The sequence below is a fragment of the Bison bison genome, unplaced genomic scaffold (assembly GCF_000754665.1).
Source record: "Bison bison bison isolate TAMUID 2011002044 unplaced genomic scaffold, Bison_UMD1.0 scf7180017864465, whole genome shotgun sequence".
NCBI classification, from domain to species: domain Eukaryota; kingdom Metazoa; phylum Chordata; class Mammalia; order Artiodactyla; family Bovidae; genus Bison; species Bison bison.
The window spans coordinates 3905128-3928129 of NW_011495026.1; the positions used below are offsets into that span (position 1 = coordinate 3905128).

The 23002-nt window shown below is 37.6% G+C and overlaps 1 protein-coding gene across 3 annotated transcripts in view; it reads right to left on the reverse strand.

The window, feature by feature from the left end:
• Positions 1-396: 396 nt before the first annotated feature.
• The window catches only part of LARP1B (La ribonucleoprotein domain family, member 1B), a 135094-nt gene continuing 112488 nt past the window's right edge, over positions 397-23002 (reverse strand). For all 3 annotated transcript variants that reach the window (XM_010860241.1, XM_010860242.1, XM_010860240.1), the window contains exons 15-19: positions 17169-17329; positions 16683-16827; positions 3078-3187; positions 2233-2360; positions 397-1110 (exon numbers count right to left, since the gene is read on the reverse strand). In XM_010860241.1, the coding sequence (XP_010858543.1) occupies positions 865-1110; positions 2233-2360; positions 3078-3187; positions 16683-16827; positions 17169-17329 (790 nt within the window). In that variant the 3' untranslated portion in view covers positions 397-864. The remainder of the gene's footprint in view (positions 1111-2232; positions 2361-3077; positions 3188-16682; positions 16828-17168; positions 17330-23002) is intronic.

A 23002-nucleotide genomic window follows, 5' to 3' on the forward strand; every position in this document is an offset into this window, starting at 1 on the left:
GTATTCCTTTTAAACTGAGGATAATCTGACTACTTGTGACATACAGACCTGCAGATGTACAAAGAGCAAATGCATTCAAAACAGTGCAAGATTTAATTAACTTAGGACAGTATTCCAACCAATCCCAACTCCAATTTCAATTACTTGTGCAGGTTTATATAGTCACAAAAAGTAAATCCATCCTAATATATAATTGACTGATGTCAATTCAGAACACTCCACATCAACACAACAATAACTATGGAAGTCATGAAGTATGACTTGGTGGGGGAGGGGAAGCAAAACCCAACATTCAAGGTACATATACTTCAATATAACTGCAATATATCTCTACTTTTGTAAAAAAAAAAAAAATTTTTTTTAAACCATACATCTAAAAGAAAAGCAATTGTGGTATTTCACATTCTTTTTCTGAATTAAAAAAAATATATACGTAATCTTCCTTTGTTTTTGATAAGTTCAAATATGAATTGATAATGGGGTAATTGGATTCTTTAAGAGCTCTACAGAAGAGATGAATACAACATACTATATCTTCTTTAAGAAGTATGAGCTGTAATGTTAGGCATTCCTTGTGATGTTTTTATATATATATTTAAGGAAGGCTGTTCTTGTAAACAATAGCTTTGAAAAAGAAATACTGAGACTAAAATATATTACTAGAGGATCTCTATAAAAGGTTACCAAAACTATCCTTGGTGAAATCAAGGCAACATTTTTAGAATTTATCCTGCTAGAAAAAAATGCTACCATTTTTCTTCCTTCTTCTTTTTTCTGATTATCACAATTAAACATCAGAAGATTTTCCCAAATAAATACTGATGTAAATGTTGATTTCAAGGGTAAACAACTTTTGTTAAGAGTCTATTTCTCAGGCAGTTCACCATTTGTTGGGACTGAGGCAGCATTGTTCTGGTGTGAATTGTCACTGGACTCCTGTGAAGTGTTCCTTCTGGGAGAATTTATTGGAACCTGAAGCTGATTAGCAGGTGTAGGCTTAGCAGCACTTGGTGGCTTTGTAGAGGAATTAGATGGAAGTCTATGACGATTACTCTCCTCACCAGAAGTAGATGAATGTCTTTTTCTTCCAAACTCCTCACCAATAGGGGGCTGCAAATTATGAAAGACAACATAGTGATGATTTTACTATTTTTTTCTCCCTTCAAAACCTAAGGTCAGAATTTTTCAACAGAGGGAAACTTTAGATTTTATTAGTACAAGGAAAATGTAACAGAAATTTAAGATATTAAACTTAAATTTCCTTCCTATCAGTTAATTCTTTCATTCAACACATGTTTATTAAGCTTCTCCTATGTTTTAGGGCTTGAACTATATGGTAGAGCATAAACATACACTGGGTTCCATAACTCTGGGAAAACGTTTCAGAGAGGCTATTTTTGTTCTTTATGCAACTTTCATCAAGTGCAAAGCATTTATAACTCTAATCTTTTCCTCCTCCAAACTTCTACTGTATTTAAAAGCAGAGGTCTGAATTCTTGAACACTCTTCAGACAGGGCAAAAGTCACTATAATATTATAAAGCAAGGACATCTTTGTGACAGAACTGGCTGGACCACTCTGGAAACACAGCTCTGTAATTCCAGAGATGTCGGTACTTCTGTTAACTGCACCCCTGGACTATCAAATCTATTTACACAAAACTGTAAGACAAACAAATTATAGTACCTAGTTTACCTTTCACCTCTCTCTTTTCTGCTCCTTTTGATTCTTCTTTCCTTGTTTCTCTTTTCTCTTCTTTCCCCTTTTCCTTTATCTTATGCTCATTCCATTCTCTTTAAAAAATGTTTCCTTTTCCTCTTGAAATCAAATTGGTTAAAGTGACTGACAACTCCACTGTGGTTATATAAGATATTAACATTTAGGGACTGTGGGTAAACTGAGTATATGGGAATTCTCTATACTATTTTTGCACCTGTTTTGTTTTTTTCTTCCCTTTTTGGCCTCATGGTATGTGGAATCTTAGTTCCCTGACCCAGGATCAAACCTGTGCTACCCGCATTGAAGTGTAGAGTCTTAATCACTGGATTACCAGGGAAGTCCCATTTTTGCACCTATTTTAAAGTTTGATTTCAAAACTAGAAAGTTGAATTTTCAAAATGAAAGTTAAAAAATAAAAACTATAAAATTAAAGTTAAGAAAGTCACTGATAAGCCCAAATAGCTCAAATGTAAGAGTAGTAAAAATAATACAGTGAAAGAATTTAAAACTTACATCAACACGGAAGTCTTCCAGCTTCTTAAAGCTACAGAGGTATTTCTGAAGTTTGGGGTCAATAGATTGTGTTTTAGATTGAGAATATTTTAGATAAGCCCAAAACTTTTCTAATCCATACAGCTGACCTAGTAACAAAAAATATATACAATAAAATATACAGAATCCTTAAAAAATGATTCATATTGACTATGTCTTATCAGCATTAAGCCATGTCTTCTAATATACACTTTATTTAGATCTTGAGGCTAACACTGTAATGAATAATGGCAGCTAACATTTATTAAGCATTTGCTATATAACAGGTATTATTTAAGTGGTTTATTGTATATTAAACTAATTTGACCTATACACCACCCTGTTATACAGGTGCTCTTATGTAAATATTACTGATGAGTCAACTGAGTTAAGCAAGTTAAACAAGGTTAAATTAAGCAACTTAACCATGGCCACAGAGCTACTAAGGGGTGGAAATGGAATTCAGACTCTAGCCCAGAGCCTGTATTGTTACCCACTATACTATTTCACCTTTCCTAGCACACTTACTCATATTACATAGAATTTTCACATAATGGAAGGAACATCAGTGAGTAGTCATGTAAGTCAAAGGAATAATGACAAAATGCAAATCCATAAAGAAACTCTTGGGAGTGATTATTTTCCAACATCTCACATGAAAAACCTTCTTACATATGGTGTTCCATCCTTTATAACAAATCATAATAGTGGCCTGAAAGTCATATTAGTCTGTCCCCCACCCCCCAAAAAAGGATACAATCTCCCTATTTACTGACAGATTCATATTTACAATTTTCAAATTGAATAAAGTATTGTTTTGTTTTTACCAGATTCGTAGTCTTTCTTGGTTTCTTCTTGGAAATCCTTAAAAATTTCATGTCTGAATTTTTTTTCCAGTCCATAACTATAAAACCTGAACAGACATTCTAATCCATACCTGTGTAGGGGGAAATGGTTTATAATAAAATTTTCGCTATGATAATGCAAATAATTATACTTAACAGCACTGACATAAGCAAACATGGCACAAATAATCTCAAACAAGAATGTTTAAATGTATGTAGTTTTTTAATCCACGTCTGGTTTTCCTATTTTTGTTGACTCGGGCACAATATCTCATGGAGGTATACTAGAGATGTGTAAGATAAGAGGCAGCCCATGAACAACTAGAGCATGGCTTCTTTGAACAGACAGAGGATCTCTTCCTGTTATTTCTGAAGAACTCCTTGGTATTTCAAAAGATTTAGTGACAAATTGGCAGTTTTAGATTTTTTTCCAACCAAGGCTTGCAATGGTGCTTTAGTACATGGTATTAAATGCTCTTGAACATAATCTCTACTCTAGGAAAATAAAGACCATACTCTTGGGTCACAGACCCTAGGTGTGGTTGACCCAATCAACTATAAAGTGAAGTGAAGTTGCTCAGTTGTGTCCGACTCTTTGCAATCCCATGTAGCCCACCAGGTTCTATTGTCTATGGAATTTTCCAGGGAACAGTACTGGAGTGGGCTGCCATTTCCTTCTCCAGTGGATCTTCCCAACCCACAGATGGAACCCAGGTCTCCCACATTGCAGGCAGACACTTTACCATCTGAGCCACCAGGGAAGCCCCAACTATAAAGGGACAAACCTAATTAAAACTGTCTTCTAAGAGAGCCTTCCTGTTTATAAAGCACATTAAATAAAAGATAATTTGCCAAAAGAATTGTATCACTGCATAAATCAGAAAGTAAATTTCTTTCTTCTCACAACCACCTAGAGAACCTGAGACAAGTTTTGGACAGTGGATCAAGAAACTACGTGGGCTCAACCTGCAACTAACGGGGATGAGCAGAATCCATGAGAGTGGACACGGAGAAGTCGATGGACAACAATAAAGGTGCCACCTAGCTCATTCAACTAAAACATGCTACAATTTAAAAAACTTCCTCACTTAGAATCTCTAAATCATTCTGGGCACCTCAGTGGAGGAGAGGCAACATTTCTTTATTCCTGGTAACATAACACTGCCTAGCCATTATTCACAAGAGGACGTGTGTATGCATATGTCTTTTGTAACCAGCTTATTTAAAATGGAGTGATGGTCTGCCTGGAAGAATAAACAAATTTCTTGGCAAGGTGCCAAGAGAAATGTGGACTTACCAACCACACTAACCTGAGTCCTTTCCTTTGGTAGCCATAAATGATGCTTTCCCTTAAGTTTGTCTGACTGAGGACTCACGAAACAACAGTTAAGAATGAAAAACCTATCTTAAAACTCTTCTTATGGGATCATATTATATTGATACCAGTGGTCCTCACCTTGACTACATATATGGACCACTGAGGGAACTTTTTAAAAAATGCAGGCTCCACTCCAAACCAATGAAATCATAATCTCTTGGGATGAAGCCGAGGCTTCTTTCTTTATGGAAAGCAGAATTGAGAAAATTTAGGTTATACTGAGTGAATGATATTTTAGAGGAATATTAGGATTCTTGGAGAAGGCAATGGCATCCCACTCCAGTACTCTTGCCTGGAAAATCCAATGGACGGAGGAACCTGGTGGGCTGCAGTCCATGGGGTCGCTAAGAGTCGGACGCAACTTAGCGACTTCACTTTCACTTTTCACTTTCATGCATTGGAGAAGGAAATGGCAACCCACTCCAGTGTTCTTGCCTGGAGAATCCCAGGGACGGTGGAGCCTGGTGGGCTGCCATCTATGGGGTCGCACAGAGTCAGACACAACCCAAGTGACTTAGCAGTAGCAGCAGTAGGATTCTTAGATTACTGGTAAAGGACAACTGACTACTACAATCTCTGGATTTCCAGTTTTTTAGAAAACTAATTCCAAAGATCAAAAGCATGACATTAATACTACAACTCAAATATGTAGCATAACTGCTGGAGGAAAGAGAAGAGGCATAGGACCAGCCTCTCAGCTGTCATTTATTCACTGAGCCATCACTGTGAGACAGCTTAGATGAGTGGAAAACATAAAAGTTGAGAACCAGAAAGAACTATATTTGAATTCTAGTTTATAATCATATCTCTAAAAATGAGGGTAATAATATCCTACTTTTCAATGTCAGATAATATTTGTAAAGCACTAAAAAACCAGACCTGGCACATTGCAGATATCTATGAAACGTTGTTTCTCTCCTTCCTTCTTGAAATCATCTTATGCTAATGTTAATTAATGGATATATTTAGTATTGGTCTTCTTTCTAATAAGAATAATCACTTATTGAGCATATCAGGCAATATGTTAAGCCCTTTAAATGTTGTGTTTTCTTTTTTAAATCTTCACAATAACCCTACGAGGGTATCTACCATAGTTTCCCCCACTTTATAGATAAAGAACCTAAAGCTTACTGGGATTATAACTTGCCAAGGTCACAGTAAGTTAATGGGTTTGATTTGAAAGCCTTCAGGTGCTTAACCACTGAGCTATACTTGCTAAGGAATAGCTAATCCAGTCTCATCATGAACACTGCAGAAATAGATAAAATTATAACACTGTTTTAAAAATCTATATACAGGATAGCACAGGAACAAAGAAGGAGAGTTGCCAATCTATACTTGGATAGAAAAGTTATTAGAAAGTCCTGAGGAACAAATAAAAATTGTTTGCATAAGTACCAAAATATGATGACACTAATTACAACAAAAGCTTTAAAACTTAGTTCTAACAATAAGAAAAATATTTTACCTTGTGACAGTCAATACAACACATATTTGTATACATAAAAACATATATAAGTTTTGAAAATAATTTTAAAATTTGCATTTATCTATGAATTGTAAAACATATTAACTTCACTATCATCAGTGAAGTCTCATATTTTCTATGTAAAATAAAAATTATTTATTTATATGGCAGTACTTGGGTGCATCTCAAAAATGACAGAATGATCTCTGTTCATTTCCAAGGCAAACCATTCAATATCACAGTAATCCACATCTATGCACCAGCCATTATTGCTGAAGAGGCTCAAGTCAAACAGTTCTATGAAAACTTACAAGACCTTCTAGAACTAATAAAAGATGTCCTTTTCATCATAGGGGACTAGAATACAAAAGTAGGAGTCAAGAGATACCTGGAGTAACAAGCAAGTTTGGCCATGGAGTACAAAATGAAGCAGGACAAAGGCTAAGAGTTTTGCCAAGAGAACGCACTGGTCATAGCAAAGACCCCCTTTCAACAACACAAGGAAAGACTCTACACATGGACATCACCAGATGGTCAATACTGAAATCAGATTGATTATATTCTTGGCAGCTGAAGATGGAAAAGCTCTATACAGTCAGCAAAAACAAGACCTGAAGCTGACTGTAGCTCAGCTCAGGAGCTCCTCATTGAAAATTGAGGCTTAAATTGAAGAAAGTAAGGAAAACCACTAGACCATTCAGATATGACCTAAATCAAATCCCTTATGGTTATACAGTGAAGGTAACAAATAGATTCAAGGGATTAGATCTGGTAGACAGAGTGCCTGAAGAACTACGATGTAAGTTCATAACACTGTACAGGAGGCAGTGACCAAAAACATCCCAAAGAAAAAGAAATGCAAGAAGGCAAAATGGTTGTCTGAGGAGACATTACAAATAGCTGAGAAAAGAAGAGAAGCAAAATGCAAAGGAAAAGGGGAAAGATATACCCAACTGGATGCAGATCCAGAGAATAGCAACTAGAGATAAGAAGCCTTACATGAACAGTGCAAAGAAATGGAGGAAAACAATAGAATGGGAAAGACTAGAGATCTCTTCAAGAAAATTAAAGATACCAAGGAAACAGTTCATGTAAAGATGGGCACAAAAAAGGAGAGAAATGACAAGGACCTAACAGATGCAGAAGAGATTATGAAGAGGTGAGAAGAATACACAGAAGATCCAAATAATCATGATGGTGTGGTCACTCACCTAGAGCCAGACATCCTGGAGTGTGGAAGTCAAGTGGACTTTAGTAAGCATTACTACAAAGGCAGTGGAGGTGATGGAATTCCAGCTGAGCTATTAAAAATCCTAAAAGACAATGCTGTTAAAGTGCTGCACTCAATATGCCAGCAAATTTGGAAAACTCAGCAGTGCCATAGACCTGGAAAAGGTCAGTTTTCATTCCAATCCCAGAGAAAAGCAGTGCCAAAAAATGTTCAAAATGTCACACAATTGTGCTCATTTCACATGCTAGTAAGGTAATGCTCAAAATCCTTCAAGATAGTCTTCAACACTACATGAACAGAGAACTTCCAGATGTTCAAGCTGGATTTAAAAAAGGCAGAGGAACCAGAGATCAAATTGCCAACATCCGCTGGGTCATAGAAAAAGCAAGGGAATTCCAGAAAAACGTCTACTTTGCTTCACTGACTACACCGAAGCCTTTGACTCTGTGGATCACAACAAACTGTGGAAAATTCTCGAAGAGATGGGAATACCAGACAACCTGACCTGCCTCCTGAGAAACTTGTATGCAGGTCAGGAAGCAACAGTTAGAACCAGACATGGAACAAAGGTCTGGTTCAAAACTAGGAAAGATGCACATGAAGGCTGTATACAGTCACCCTGCTTATGCAGAGTACATCATGTGAAATGCCAGGCCGGATCAATCACAAGCTGGAATCAAGATTGTCAGAAGAAATATCAACAACCTCAGATATGCAGACGATACCACTCTAATGTCAGAAAGCAAAGAAAAACTAAAGAGTCTCTTTATGAGGGTGAAAGAGCAGAGTGAAAAGGTTGGTTTAAAACTGAAAGATTGTTGTTAAGCGACGAACGACTCCAGTAATTCTTGGTGTCCTGAGGGGAGGAATTCCATCCAGGGCCAGTGACGAGGCTTGATCACTCAGAGCTTCTGTGTGATAAAGTTTTATTAAAGTATAAAAGAGATAGAGAAAGCTTCTGACATAGACATCAGAAGAGGGCATAAAGAGTGCCCCCCTGCTGGTCTTTAGCCAGATGTTATAGCTACTAGCAGTTTGCCGTCTATGGGGTCGCACAGAGTCAGACACGACTGAAGCGACTTAGCAGCAGCAGCAGCAGTCAGCTAATTAGAGAAAGGAAATTTCTCCAAACTCAGAGACTGGCACCAGGCCCCTCACCCACAACACGCATTTTGACATAACAATGGCACAAGGTGAGTTGCCCTAGCCATAAAATGATTGACATGAATCTTGAAGAAAGGCAGGTTCTCAAGCAAATACAGTCTCATTAACATAGCTTTAGAAAAAATTTGCATGAGTAAAACATACTGGTTTGTCAAGTAGGTTCATGAGTCTTGGGTAGAAACAACTTGAAGACAGAGTCTAGGGTCAATGCATAGTTCATTAACATAGCTTAAGACAAACATTTCCAAAACAAAAACACATCTCATCAGCTAGCTCAAGGTTTGAGAAACGTTAAGTTCTGGTGGAGCCAGGTGTCCTCACGGAAACACAGAATTTAAAAGAAACCTCTTTTTAAATTTGGTTCAGGTCAGTTCAATTCAGTTGCTCAGTTGTGTTTGACTCTTTGCAACCCCATGGACTGCAGCACACCAGGGTTCCCTGTCCATCACCAACTCCTGGAGTCTACTCAAACTCATGTCCATCGAGCCTACTCAAACTCATGTCCATCGCATCAGTGATGCATTCCAACCATCTCATCCTCTGTCATCCCCTTCTCCTTCCACCTTCAATCTTTCCCAGGGTCTCTTCAAATGAGTCGGTTCTTTGCATCAGGTGGCCAAAGTATTGGAGTTTCAGCTTCAGCATCAGTCCTTCCAAAGAATATTCAGGACTGATTTCCTTGAAGATTGACTGCTGGATCTCCTTACAGTCCAAGGGACTCTCAAGAGTCTTCTCCAACATCACAGTTCAAAAGCATCAATTCTTTGGCACTCAGATTTCTTTATAGTCCAATTCTCACATCCATAGATGACTACTGGAAAAAACATAGCTTTGACTAGATGGACCTTTGTAGGCAAAGTAATGTCTCTGCTTTTTAATATGCTGTCTAGGTTGGTCATAACTTTTCTTCCAAGGAGCAAGCGTCTTTCAATTTCATGGCTGCAGTCACCATCTGCAGTGATTTTGGAGCCCAAAAAAATAAAGTCTGACACTGTTTCCACTGTTTCCCCATCTATTTGCCATGAAGTGATGGGACCGGATACCATGATCTTAGTTTTCTGAATGTTGAGTTTTAAGCCAACTTTTTCACTCTCCTCTTTCACTTTCATCAAGAGGCTCTTTAGTTCTTTGCTTTCGGCCATAAGGGTGGTTTCATCTGTGTATCTAAGGTTATTGATATAGCTCCCAGCAATCTTGATTCCAGCTTGTGCTTCATGTGTTTCTCATGATGTACTCTGCATATAAGTTAAAAGAGCAGAGTGACAATATACAGCCTTGACGTACTCCTTTCCCCATTTGGAACCAGTCCATTGTTCCATGTCCGGTTCTAACTGTTGCTTTTTGACCTACATACAGTTTTCTCAGGAGGCAGGAGAGGTGGTCTGGTATTCCCATCATTTAAAGAATTTTCCTCAGTTTGTTGTGATCCACAGAGTCAAAGGCTTTGGCATAGTCAATAAAGCAGAAGTAGATGTTTTTCTGAAACTATCTTGCTTTTTTGATGACCCAGCAGATGTTGGCAATTTGATCTCTGGTTACTCTGCCTTTTCTAAATCCAGCTTGACCATCTGGAAGTTCATGGGTCACGTACTGTTGAAGCCTGGCTTGTAGAATTTTGAGCATTACTTTGCTAGCGTGTGAGATGAGTGCAATTGTGTGGTAGTTTGAACATTTTTTGGCATTGCCTTTTTTTGGGATTGGCATTCACATCAGGTGGCCAAAGTATTGGAGTTTCAGCTTCAGCATCAGTCCTTCCAAAGAATATTCAGGACTGATTTCCTTGAAGATTGACTGGTCCAAGATTGAGAGTCCAAGGGACTCTCAAGAGTCTTCTCCAACATCACAGTTCAAAAGCATCAATTCTTTGGCACTCAGATTTCTTTATAGTCCAATTCTCACATCCATAGATGACTACTGGAAAAAACATAGCTTTGACTAGATGGACCTTTGTAGGCAAAGTAATGTCTCTGCTTTTTAATATGCTGTCTAGGTTGGTCATAACTTTTCTTCCAAGGAAGAAAATGGACATTTTCCAGTCCTGTGGCCACTGCTGAGTTTTTCAAATTTGCTGGCATATTGACTGTAGCACTTTCACAGCTTCATCTTTCAGGATTTGAAATAGCTCAACTGGAATTCCATCACCTCCACTAGCTTTGTTCGTAGTAATGCTTCCTAAGGCCCACTTGACTTCACATTCCAGGATGTCTGGCTCTAGGTGAGAGATCACACCATCGTGGTTATCTGGGTCATAAAGATCTTTTTTGTATAGTTCTTCTGTGTATTTTTGCTACCTCTTCTTAATATGTTCTGCTTCTGTTAGGTCCATACCATTTCTGTCCTTTATTGAGCCCATCTTTGCATGAAATGTTCCCTGGGTATCTTTAATTTTCTTGAAGAGATCTCTAGTCTCTCCCATTTTATTGTTTTCCTCTATTTCTTTGCACTGATCACTGAGGAAGGCTTTCTTATCTCTCCTTGTTATTTGGAACTTTGCGTTCAGATGGGTATATCTTTCCTTTTCTCCTTTGCCTTTACCTTGTCTTTTCTCAGCTATTTGTAAGCCCTTGTCAGACAACCATTTGCCTTTCTTTTTCTCGGGAATGGTCTTGATCACTGCCTCCTGTAAAACGTCATGAACCTCTGTGTTTAGTTCTTCAGGCACTCTATTAGATCTAATCCCTTTAATCTATTTGTTACTTGCACTGTATAATCATAAGGGATTTGATTCAGGTCATACCTGAATGGTCTAGTGGTTTTCCCTACTTTCTTCAATTTAAGTCTGAATTTGGCAATAAGGAGTTCACGATCTGAACCACAGTCAGCTCCCAGTCTTGTTTTTGCTGACTGTATAGAGCTTCTCCACCTTTGCCTGCAAAGAATATAATCAATCTGATTTCGGTGTTGACCATCTGGTGATGTCCATGTGTAGGGTCTTCTCCTGTGTTGTTGGAAACTGGCTGAATATTCTTATGGCTGAATAATATTCCATTGCATATACATACTGCATCTTTTTATCCATTCATTCTCTGAAGGGCACTTAGGTTGTCTCCAGTTCAGTTCAGTTCAGTCGCTCAGTCGTGTCCAATTCTTTGCGACCCCATGGACTGCAGCACACCAGGCTTCCCTGTCCATCACCAACTCCTGGAGTTTATCCAAACTCATGTCATCCAACCATCTCATCCTCTGTTGTCCCCTTCTCCTCCCACCTTCAATCTTTCCCAGCATCAGGGTCTTTTCAAATGAGTCAGTTCTTCACATTAGGTGGCCAAAGTTTTGGAGTTTCAGCTTCAGCATTAATCCCTCCAAGGAATATTTAGGACTGATTTCCTTGAAGATTGACTGGTTGGATCTCCTTACAGTCCAAGGGATTCTCAAGAGTCTTCTCCAACACCACAGTTCAAAAGCATCAATTCTTTGGTGCTCAGCTTTCTTTGTAGTCCAATTCTCACATCCATACATGACTACTGGAAAAACCATAGCTTTGACTAGATGGACCTTTGTAGGCAAAGTAATGTCTCTGCTTTTTAATATGCTGTCTAGGTTGGTCATAACTTTTCTTTCAAGGAGCAAATGCCTTTTAATTTCATGGCTGCAGTCACCATCTGCAGTGATTTTGGAGCCCCAAAAAATAAAGTCTGTCACTGTTTCCATTGCTTCCCCATCTATTTGCCATCTTGGCTATTGGGAACACTGCAATAAACATGGGAGTACACTTCTCTCTTCAAAATACTGTTTTCATTTCCTTTGGGTATATACCCAGTAGTGGAACTGCTGGGTCACATGGCAGATTATTTTTAGTTTTTTGAGGAATCTCTTTATTGCTTTCCATAGTGATTGGACCAATTTACATTTCCACCAACAGTATATAAAGGTTCCTTTTTCACCACATCCTCAACAGCAACTGTCATTCTTTGTTTTCTTGATGCCATTCTAATGGGAGCATAACTCTTAAATTTTAAGTGTGAATGGAGAGATCACTATCTAAGGCTAGAGGGAAACCCATTCAGATCTTATTCAAAAATTGCATTTTGATGAAGATGATGAAACAAACATATGTCCAAACATAACGTATCCTTCCTCTTTCTAAGCAGGTAGGTCCAAACTTATCCACAAACATCAGAGCCCCTCTCTTTCTAAAATTATTTTGATTATTTCTCTTTTTTCTTAGATAATAGCTTAGCCAAAATTTTTTCAGTGCCCAACCCCAATTCCTCAAGCTTCACTTTAGCCTTATTCCTGCTCAGTCTTCCTTTTTTAACTTTATTTTTAATTGGAGGATAACTAACAATATTGTGATGGTTTATGACATACATCACTACACAGTCTTCCTTATTCATACAGAATAAAGAAGTCTCTCTAGAAACAGATTTAAGATGGCACTCACCTTCTCCTATGAGACCAAGTCATGCACTCATCTCCTGTGAGACCACCAAAATCGCAACTAGCTGTTTAACAACAATTGACAGGACACTGGAACCCAACAATGACAAAGGACTAGGAATTCCCAGAGAATGTGACTTTGAAGGCCAGCAGGATTGACTGCAGGACTTTCACAACCGTTAATTGGTTACGCCCCAATACAAATATTAATAAAAACTTTTTTTAAAAAAAAGAAGTCTCTGAAAAACCATTCAAAGAGTTGAAGCCAATGTGAAATTCTCTTCTCAATCACTGCTTTCTCACTTTCTCCTCATTTCTGTACTCAGGTCTAACACTCCTTTCGTCTTCTCCACATTCCACAGGAAAATAAACCTATTCTAGGAGTCCTAGGCATTCCTTGGGCTGTGGTCAATACCTGCAGGCAACTTTGTTGGCAGGATTTTCAGCAAAGTGGCTGGTGGGGAACTTGCTTGAAGATTAATAAAGCTGGGGGAGGGTTTGGCTTGACAAAGAGGCACAGTATTACCCTCCTCTTTGGCTGTGGTGTTAATAGAAAGCCTCAACTCCATCACCCACCCTTGTAGTTGATACACATGCGTAGTGGTGTGCGGGCCAATAGCCCGAGCCTCTGTGCTTGCAAGGAGGTTCGAGATGCACGTGGCCACCCTATTTAAATTTGCATAGAAAAGGTGAAAAAATCTGGACACTTGTAGTTTGTTTCGTCCTGCCGCTTAAGAGAGAGAGAAAATATGTCTGACACTTGCTGTCTATTTCCTCCGTTTGGAGACCCCTGGCCTTCCTGCCTGTTACCCTCTCAAAAGTCAACATTCATAAAACTAAGATCATAACATCTGGTCCTATCATTTCATGGCATATAGATGGGGAAAAGGTGAAAACAGTGATAGAATTTATTTTCTTGGGCTCCAATCACTGTGGACAGTGACTACAGCCATGAAATGAAAAGGTGCTTGCTCTTTGGAAAGAAAACTATGACAAACCTAGACAGCATATTGAAAAGCGGAGACATCAGGTTGCTGCTGACAGTCTGTATAGCCAAAACTATGGTTTTTCCAGTAGTCATGTACGGATGTGAGAGCTGGACCATAAAGAAGGTTGAGTACTGAAGAATCAATGCTTTGGAATTATGGTGCTGGAGAAGACTCGAGAGTCCCTTGGACAGAAAGGAGATCAAACCGGTCAATCTTAAAGGAAATCAACCCTGAATATTCATGGCAAGGACTGATGCTGAAGTTGAAGCTCCAATACTCTGGCCGCCTGATGCGAACAGTCAACTCATTAAAAAAGATCCTGATGCTGGGAAAGATTGACAGAAGGAGGAGAAGGAGGCGACAGAGAATGAGATGGCTGAATGGCATCACCGACTCAATGGACATGAGTTTGAGCACACTCTGGGAGATAGTGAAGGACAGGGAAGTTTGGTGTGCTGCAGTCCATGGGGTTGCAAAGAGTCCGACACGACTGAACAACTGACCTACAATTTATTTGGCTGAGTCAGGTCTTAGTTGTGCCACATGGGTTCTTCACTGCATCATGTGGAATCTGTAGTAGTTGCAGCATGCAGACTTAGTTGCCCCACGACATGGAGGATCTTAGTTCCCTGACCAAGGATGAACCCACGTCCCCTGCATTTACTATTTTTTTAAGTAAGTTAAAACCATTAAATTGATTTCAACCCATTAATGGGTAGCATACCACAGTTTGAATGAGAATATCTAGATCAGGCACTATGAAGAACAGTACAGAGAAAAGTGAAAAATAGAACTACCATATGACCGAGCAATCTCATTCCAGAGCATATATCTGGAGAAAACTATAATCTGAAAAGATACATGCACCCCAATGTTCACAGTAGCACTATCTACCATAGCCAAGATATGGAAGCAACCTAAATGTCCATCAACAGATGAATGGATAAAGAAGATGTGTACATATATACAATGGAACCTACTCAGCCATAAATAAATAATAAAATAATGCCACTTGCAGCAACATGGATGGACCTAGAGATTCTCATACTAAGTGAAGTCAGACAGAGGAAGGCAAATATCATATAATATTATATATGGCATCTAAAAAGATGATGCAAATGAACTTATTTATAAGACAGAAACAGACTCACAGATCTTGAAAACAAACTAATGGTTATCAAAGGGGAAAGGTAGGGGTAGGGATAAATTAGGAGATTGGGATTAACATATACACACTACTATATATAAAACAGATAATTAGCAAGGACCTACTGTATAGTACAGGAAACTACTCAACCTATCTGGGCAAAGAATCTGGAAAAAAATGGATATATGTATAAATGAATCACTCTGCTGTACACCTGAAACACAGCACTATAAATCACTATATATATATATATATATTATATATATATAATCACTATATATATAAATCATTATACCCCAATATAAAATTTAAAAAAAACCTTTTTTTAAAGAAATGGCAAATTTTGCCTTTTGTGCCAACTCAGATTAACTGGCAGTAGCCATTAAAGGTGTGAGAAGAAAGACTATAAATCTGAATTCAAGAACAATATTAAATAATGCTGGGATTGATTAGAGATGTCAGTAATGAGGTATACATGCCATTTATCTATCATTCCTGATCAAGATTCTAGATGAAAACTAAATAGGCTTTATTTTTACACAAGTCAGTGCAAGTGTAAAAAAAAATTTTTTTTTTTTTTTCAGAAAAAAGTTTTTGCAGCATCTTGTATTTCTCTTGAAGATCACAAACTGATTAACAATGGATTCTTATTTGAGCTTTACAAGAGAACTTCACAGATCCAATCACACATGGATTATGGAGTACTATAGTATTTACAACTGAAGAAAACATGCATATAAGTGGACCCATTCAGGTTCAAATTGGTATTGTCGAAGGGTCAACTGTAGTAGGAAAAAATGAGATTGAACAGGTGAGTCAGGAGGTATCATGAAAGGCCTTACTTCTTCTTGTCTCAAGGAATCTTAACAATTGGTTTGGCTCTAAGCATGTATCAGTTTGGGGATGTATATATGCACATCCAAGGGAAATCTGTAATGGTGGGGGCAAGAGAGAGAAAAATGTCTTTCAAATTTCATTTGGCTTTTGTACCAGCCACTAATACAGTTCTGGACAGTCCCACCTCCTGATATACACAAACCTGTGTAGCTCCCTCCTATATTATACCAGGGTTGGTTTGTGTGAACACAATAATATGGCAGAAGTGATGTTAGTTTCAGGTGTAGGTTATGTAAGACATTGAAGCTTCCATCTTGGAAGTTCTCCTCTTTTTTAGATCATTCACTCTGAGTGAAGTCATATGGTGAAATGTCTATGGGGAGGCCTAGGTGGTGAGGTACTTAAGCCTCTTGCCAATATCTAAGTGAATGAGCTTGAAGAAGATCCTCTAATCTCTTCAGAGACTGCAGCCCCATCCAATAACTTGACTGCAATCCTACAGGGAAACTGAGCCAGAGATTCTCAGTAAAGTTGTTCCTGGAGCCTTGACCCTTAGAAACTATTACCTAATAAATGTTTGTTATTTTAAGCTTTTAATTTCTGGAGTATTCTGCTATCCAGCAATAGAAAATTAATACAATCTTTTCCTTAGCTATCACATGGTATTTTCACAGTCCAAAATCAGACTACTTCAGGGACTTCCCTGATGGTTAAGAATCTGCAGGCCAATGCAGGGGACATGGATTCTATCCCTGGGTCAGGAAGATCCCACATGCCACGGGGCAACTAAGCCCGTGAGCCACAACTACTGAGCCATTTGAACTAGAGCCTGTGCACCGAAACGAGAGAAGCTATTGCAGTGAGAAGCCCATGCACTTGGTGCAACTAGAGAAAGCCCATGCATAGCAATGAAGACCTAGTTCAGACAAAAATAAATTAACTTTAAAAAATAAAAACTCCCTCCAAGTGTAAAAATAGGAGAAAATATTTGACCTGTAATTTTCTTTTGCATCTTCCCAAGCAAGTTGTCTAAATTCCTCATACATTTTTTTATTGAAGTGATCTCTGAGGAAAAAGGACCAGAAACGAAAGAGGGTATTCATTTCTTGGGACTGGCCAATTCCCAAGCGTTTTCTCTCTGAAAAAAGTCAAAATGGCAGAAATTTTATACAGCATAAAATAAAGAAAGCTGAAATACATTAATCCCCAAAACATATTTGGGTTTCTTCTAAACAAAGAATCATTTTTCTGACTCATTGCTCAAGTTTAAGCATTTGTCAATAGTAATGAGAACACAGTAAAGTTTATTCCCTAATGTATCTAAACTATAAAATACATGAATAAAGAATATATAAAAATATTTAAGGTAATTAAAACAAAACAAAAGAATATTTTAACCTGATACTAAATGTTACAACTTGAATTTTTTACAATTATGTTTTAATCATAAAGATGACTATATAAAGGAAAGCATCTTACCACTTAGGCATCTTCTATGATACTTGTGGTACACTTGTTGGGTAAAGCCGTTTTCCTTCAAAAGTTCATGAGAAGGGTGCTGGAACTTGGGGAATGAATGAGGAGTACATCCGTAACTTCCTATTAGTGGTGCACCTTCTGAAGGCGAAGCATTTGAACTGCTGTTTGAGGAGGGGGGAAAAAACCTTCAAACTGAAATATCGAGAACCAAGTGTTTAAAACAATTTGCACTGTTTGTTACTGAGAGTCTGAACAGTGAAGGCATTAGCCCCTAAAACTCTCCTAAACTAATGATATATAGCTACTCATGTTCAACACATGGGTTAATTCAGAAGTAGATAAAGGACATGGTCATAAATCCTCAAACTGAAACAGTAAGTAGAAGCAGATAACTGACCAGCTAGCTTACTCCTCTTTTCCAGATCTGTTAATTTAGTTTATATTTATTTTTTTCTTATGGTCCTGGAGAAATTTTCAATTTTTATGAGTAATTAGGTTAATAACATAAATTGAAAAAGTAGAAATGAGGAATAAAATCCAGCACACAGACAATATTTTCATTATCCTAAAGACATACCTACAACTCTGTAAATCAATTTCACCTCTGAAAATTTCACCTATATCCATCTTTTCCTTTTCATCTTCACTCTATTATTCAAATTGAGGCTTTCCTCCTTTCACTTGAACTAACTGGTGTCTGGGTTTTTCCAACCTCCTTCCTCTATGCTGTCACCAAAGTGATCTTCCTAAAACTGATTTACATCACTGGTTCTCAATATGTGGTCTGCAGATACTTAGAGGGGTTTCCAAGAACCTTTCAGAAAGCCTGCAAGGTCAAAACTATTTTCAAAATTCTAGACATTATTTGCCCTCTTCGTTGTGTTCACATTTATACTGATGGTACTAAAGCAACGGTGTATAAAACTGCTGATGCAAACTGAAGCATTGGCACCAAACCTTACTTACTACTGGTTGTATTATTCACTGCTATGTAATACTTGAATTTTTTTCTTTTGCCAGTTTTATCTTAAGAGATCCTTGATGAAGCAAACAAAATTAACTTTATGAACTATCAACACTTGAGTACATCTTACTGTGTGTGACAAAATGGGACAGAAGCTTTAGTTTTGCAAAATGAGAATGTTCTGGAGATGTTTCACAACAATGCAAGTATACTTAACACTGCTGAACTGTACTCTTAAAAATGGTTAAGATGGTAAATTTCATTCTATGTGTTTATTATAACAATCAGGAGGAGAAAAGCACTTTTGAAGCATATCAAAGTATGATCAGGTTGTTGTTATGGACTGTTCGTTGACTTGCTAACCCCCAATGTGATGGTTTTAGGAGTAAATATGTCATGATGGCAGAGCCTTCATGAGTGGGATTAGTGCCCTTACGAGAGGAGATATAAGAGTACTTCCCGCTCTCTCAGCTCTCTGCTATGTGAGGATACAACAAGATGGTCATGAGCAAACTAGGAAGCAGGCCCTCACCAAACACAGGATCTGTGGGCACCTAAATCTCAGATCTGTGAGAAATAAACACTTGCTATTTAAGCTCCTCAGTCTATGGCATATTTGTTACAGCAGTACTATGATTGTTGTACTAAGTCAAAGCATTCCTGAAAAAAAGTTGTGACCTGGACTAGCTGATTTTTTTCATGGAATACCATTTTTAATTAGAAGATTAAACAACAACTTAGTTATTCAGACTTTGTTTTGGCACAGGCATTTCCTTGAAAATGAAAACATGAACCTGTTTATTTCCTCAACAAAATGTTGAGGAAAAATCAAAATTTCATGCAAAAATAAGGATTTTGGAAACTTTTTATTTGTTACCATAAGCCTAGTAGTTTCCACTCATATCTAAACACTTACCTAATGAAATCAGTGGCTTTTTTTTTTTTTTAAGACTTTGTGTGTGTTGTAAAATATATATGATATTTGTAATTTTAATCATTCTTAAGTGTAGTGGCTCATCAGTATTAAATATTCACGTTATATCACTACTATCTCCAACAAAAACTTCTTTATAATCCCCAACAAAAACTCTATTCATTAAATAATGAATAATACTTTCCCTCTCCCTGTAGCCCCCAATAAATTCTATTCTACTTTGTCTTTGAAATTTGACTATTCTAGGTACCTCATATAAGTGGAAGCATACTAAATTCATCCTTCTGAGTCTGCCTTGTATCACTAAGCATGTTTGTTCTCAAGGACCATTCATATCGAGGCTTAAATCAAAATTTCATTATTCTTTATGGTTGAACCACATTCCATTGTATGTATATACCTATTGTGTTATCTAGTCATATGTTGATGGACTAGGTATTGTTTTTACCCTCTGGCTATTATGAATACTGCTTCTATAAACATGGGCATAAAAATATCTGTTCAACTGACACTTTTCATATCTTTTAGATATAGATTTGGGAGTAAAATACCTAGGTCATATGGTAATTCTGTTTTACCATTTTGAGAAAATGCCAAACTGTTTTCCATTTCTCCACATCCACACAAACACTTACTTTCAATTTTTTTGATTATACACATCTGTATTAGCTCAACTGCCATAACAAGATACCACAGACTGGGTGGCTTAAACAATAGAAATTTCTATTCTCACAGTCCTAGAGGCCTGAAGTCCAAGATCATAGTGCGAGAACTGTTGGTTTCTCAGGAGGACCAAGGAGCCTGGTGGGCTATAATCCATGGGGTCGCAAAGAGTCAGACATGACTGAGCAACTTGTGTGTGTGTGTTGAAGTTGTTGAAGATTTTCTCAGACTATTAACCCCCTTTTCAGATATATAATTTGCAAATGTTTTCTCCTATTCACTAGGTGGGTTTCCCTGGTGGCTCAGATGGTAAAGAATCTGTCTGTAATGCAGAGACCTGGGTTCGATACCTGGGTGGGGAAGATCCCCTGGAGGAGGGCATGGCAACCCACTCCAGTATTCTTGCCTGGAGAATCCCCTTGGACAGAGGAGCTTGGCAGGCTACATACAGTCCATGAGGTTACAAAGAGTCGGACACGATGGAGTGACTAAGCATAGCACATTCAGTAGGTTGTCTTTCCACGTTGATAGTATTCTTTTTTTATACAAAAGTGCATAATTGTGACGAAGTAAAATTTGTTTTTCTCTTTTATTGCCTGTGCTTTGGTGTCATGCTCAAGAAACTACTGTCAAATCTAGCATCATAAAGATGTTCCCCTATGTTTTCTTCTAAGAGTTTTATAGTTTTAGCTCTTAGGTTTATGTCTTCAATCCATTTCAGTTAATTTTTTTGTATCTGGTATAAAGTATGGATCTCATCCTTTTACACACTGGATATCCAGTTTCCCAGCACCATTTGTTAAAAAGATGATCCTCTCTTTCATTGAACAGCACCACTGTAGAAAATAAACTGACCATATACGACAGTGTTTATTTCTAGACTCTTTTCTGTTCCATTAGTCTACATGTCTGTCCTTAAGCCAAGACCAAACTGTTTTAATTACTGTATCCTTGTAGTAACTTTCAAAGTTGGCAAGTGTTGGTCCTTCGATTTTATTTTTTTAAAAGGTCATTTTGGCTTTTCAGGGTTCCCTGCAATTTTATAAAAAATTGAGGATAAGCTTTTTCCATTTTTGCAGGGACTGGGTCAAATATATATAGATCACTTAGAACTGTAATAATGTCTTAACAATGTTAAGTCTTCCTATCCATGAAAATGGGCTGTCTTTCCATTTATTTAGGTCTACTAAAATTTTTTAGTTTTCAGTGTGTGTCTTTTGCTTCCTTGGTTAGATTTATTCCTAAGTATTTATCTTTTTAAGATGCTAATGTAAATAGAATTGCTTTCTGAATTTCTTTTTCAAATTGTTCAGTGCTGCATATAGAAAGACAACTGATTTATGTCTATTTTGTACACAGGAATTCCAGCATAACAGTGAATACCAATGATAAAAGCATGTATCCCTGTCTTATTCCTGATCTTAGGATGACAGCTTTTAGCCTTTCACCAGAGTATAAGGCCCACCATGGGTTTCTCATAAATATCTTTTATCATGTTGGGGAATTTTCCCTCTAATTTTAGCATTCTAAGACTTTTTAATCATGAAAGGACAGTGGATTGTATCAAATAACTTTTCCATGTCAGTTGAAATGATTACATAGTTTTTCCCCTTGGTTCTATTAATATGATGCATTATATTGGTTTCATTGGTTTCCTTACATTATATTGAATCACATACTACTGGGATAAATCCTATTTGTCATGGTGAATAATCCTCTTAATACACTGTTAGATTTAATTTGCTAATATTTTTTGAGGACATATGCATTTATTTATAAGGGATACTGGTATATAATTTTATTTTCTTGTGATGCCTTTATCTGGTTTTGGTATTAGGGTAATGCAGGCCTCAATAGAATAACTATTCCCTTCTCTTCAGTTCTTTGAAAGAGTCTGAGGAGAGTTAGTGCTAACTCTTCTTCAAATATTTGGTAGAATTCACTAGCGAAACCATTTGATTCAGAATTTTGTTAGAGGTTTTTGATTACTGATTCAATCTCTTTATTTCTTATAGGTGGGTTGAATTTTTTATTTTTTATTAAATTAGTTTAGGTAATTTATGTGTTTCAAGAATTTATTCTAGGTTATGTAATTTGATATATAACAATTTGTTCATAGTATTCTCTTAGAATCCCTTCTATCTCTGTAATGTCAGTAATAATGCCTCCATTTTCATTTCTGATTTGAGTTTCTTGCATCTTCTTTTTTTTCCTTCATGGATGAGAAATCCAAGATATGGAGGGTCAAATGTATTTTCTAATTTCCACTGTAATTTCTTCTTTGACCCATGGGGTACTTGCTGCTGCTAAGTCGCTTCAGTCGTGTCCGACTCTGTGCGACCCCATAGACAGCAGCCCATCAGGCTCCCCCGTCCCTGGGATTCTCCAGGCAAGAACACCGGAGTGGGTTGCCATTTCCTTCTCCAATGCAGGAAAGTGAAAAGTGAAAGTGAAGTTGCTCAGTTTGTCCGACTCTTAGCGACCCCATGGACTGCAGGCTCCTCTATCCATGGGATTTTCCAGGCACGAGTACTGGAGTGGGTTGCCACGGGGTACTTAAGAATATGCTATTTAATTTCTACATATTTGTGAATTTTCATTTTCCTTCTGTTAGGGATTTCTAACATCCCATTGTTGTCAGAGAAGATACTTTGTGTGATACCTCTTTTAAAATTTATTAGAAATTCTGTTCTGGTCAAACATATAGTCTATTGTGAATGCCCCACGTGATCTTAAGAACTTGTATTCTTCCATTGTTAGGTGATACGGCCTTCCCTGATAGATCAGTTGGTAAAGAATCCGCCTGCAATGCAGGAGACCCTGGTTCCATTCCTGGATCGGGAAGATCTGCTGGAGAAGGGATAGGCTACCCACTCCAGTATACTTGGGCTTCCCTTGTGGCTTAGCTGGTAAAGAATTCACCTGCAATGCAAGAGGCTTGGGTTCGATCCCTGGGTTGGGAAGATCCCCTGGAGAAGGGAAAGGCTACCCACTCCAGTATTCTGGCCTGGAGAGTTCCATGGACTGTATAGTCCATGGGGTCGCAAAGAGTCGGACATGGCTGAGAGACTTTCACACTATTCACATGCTATTGTTAGGTGAAAAATTTTTAAATGTGTTAGGTCTAATTGCCTTATAATGTTGTTCGTGTACTCTATTTTATCATTTTATATTGGGTTGGTTGATCTATGCATTATTGAAAGCAGGGTATTGAAATCTTCAATTATGCTTACAGAATGTTTATTTCTCCTCTTATTTCTGTCAGTTTTTGTT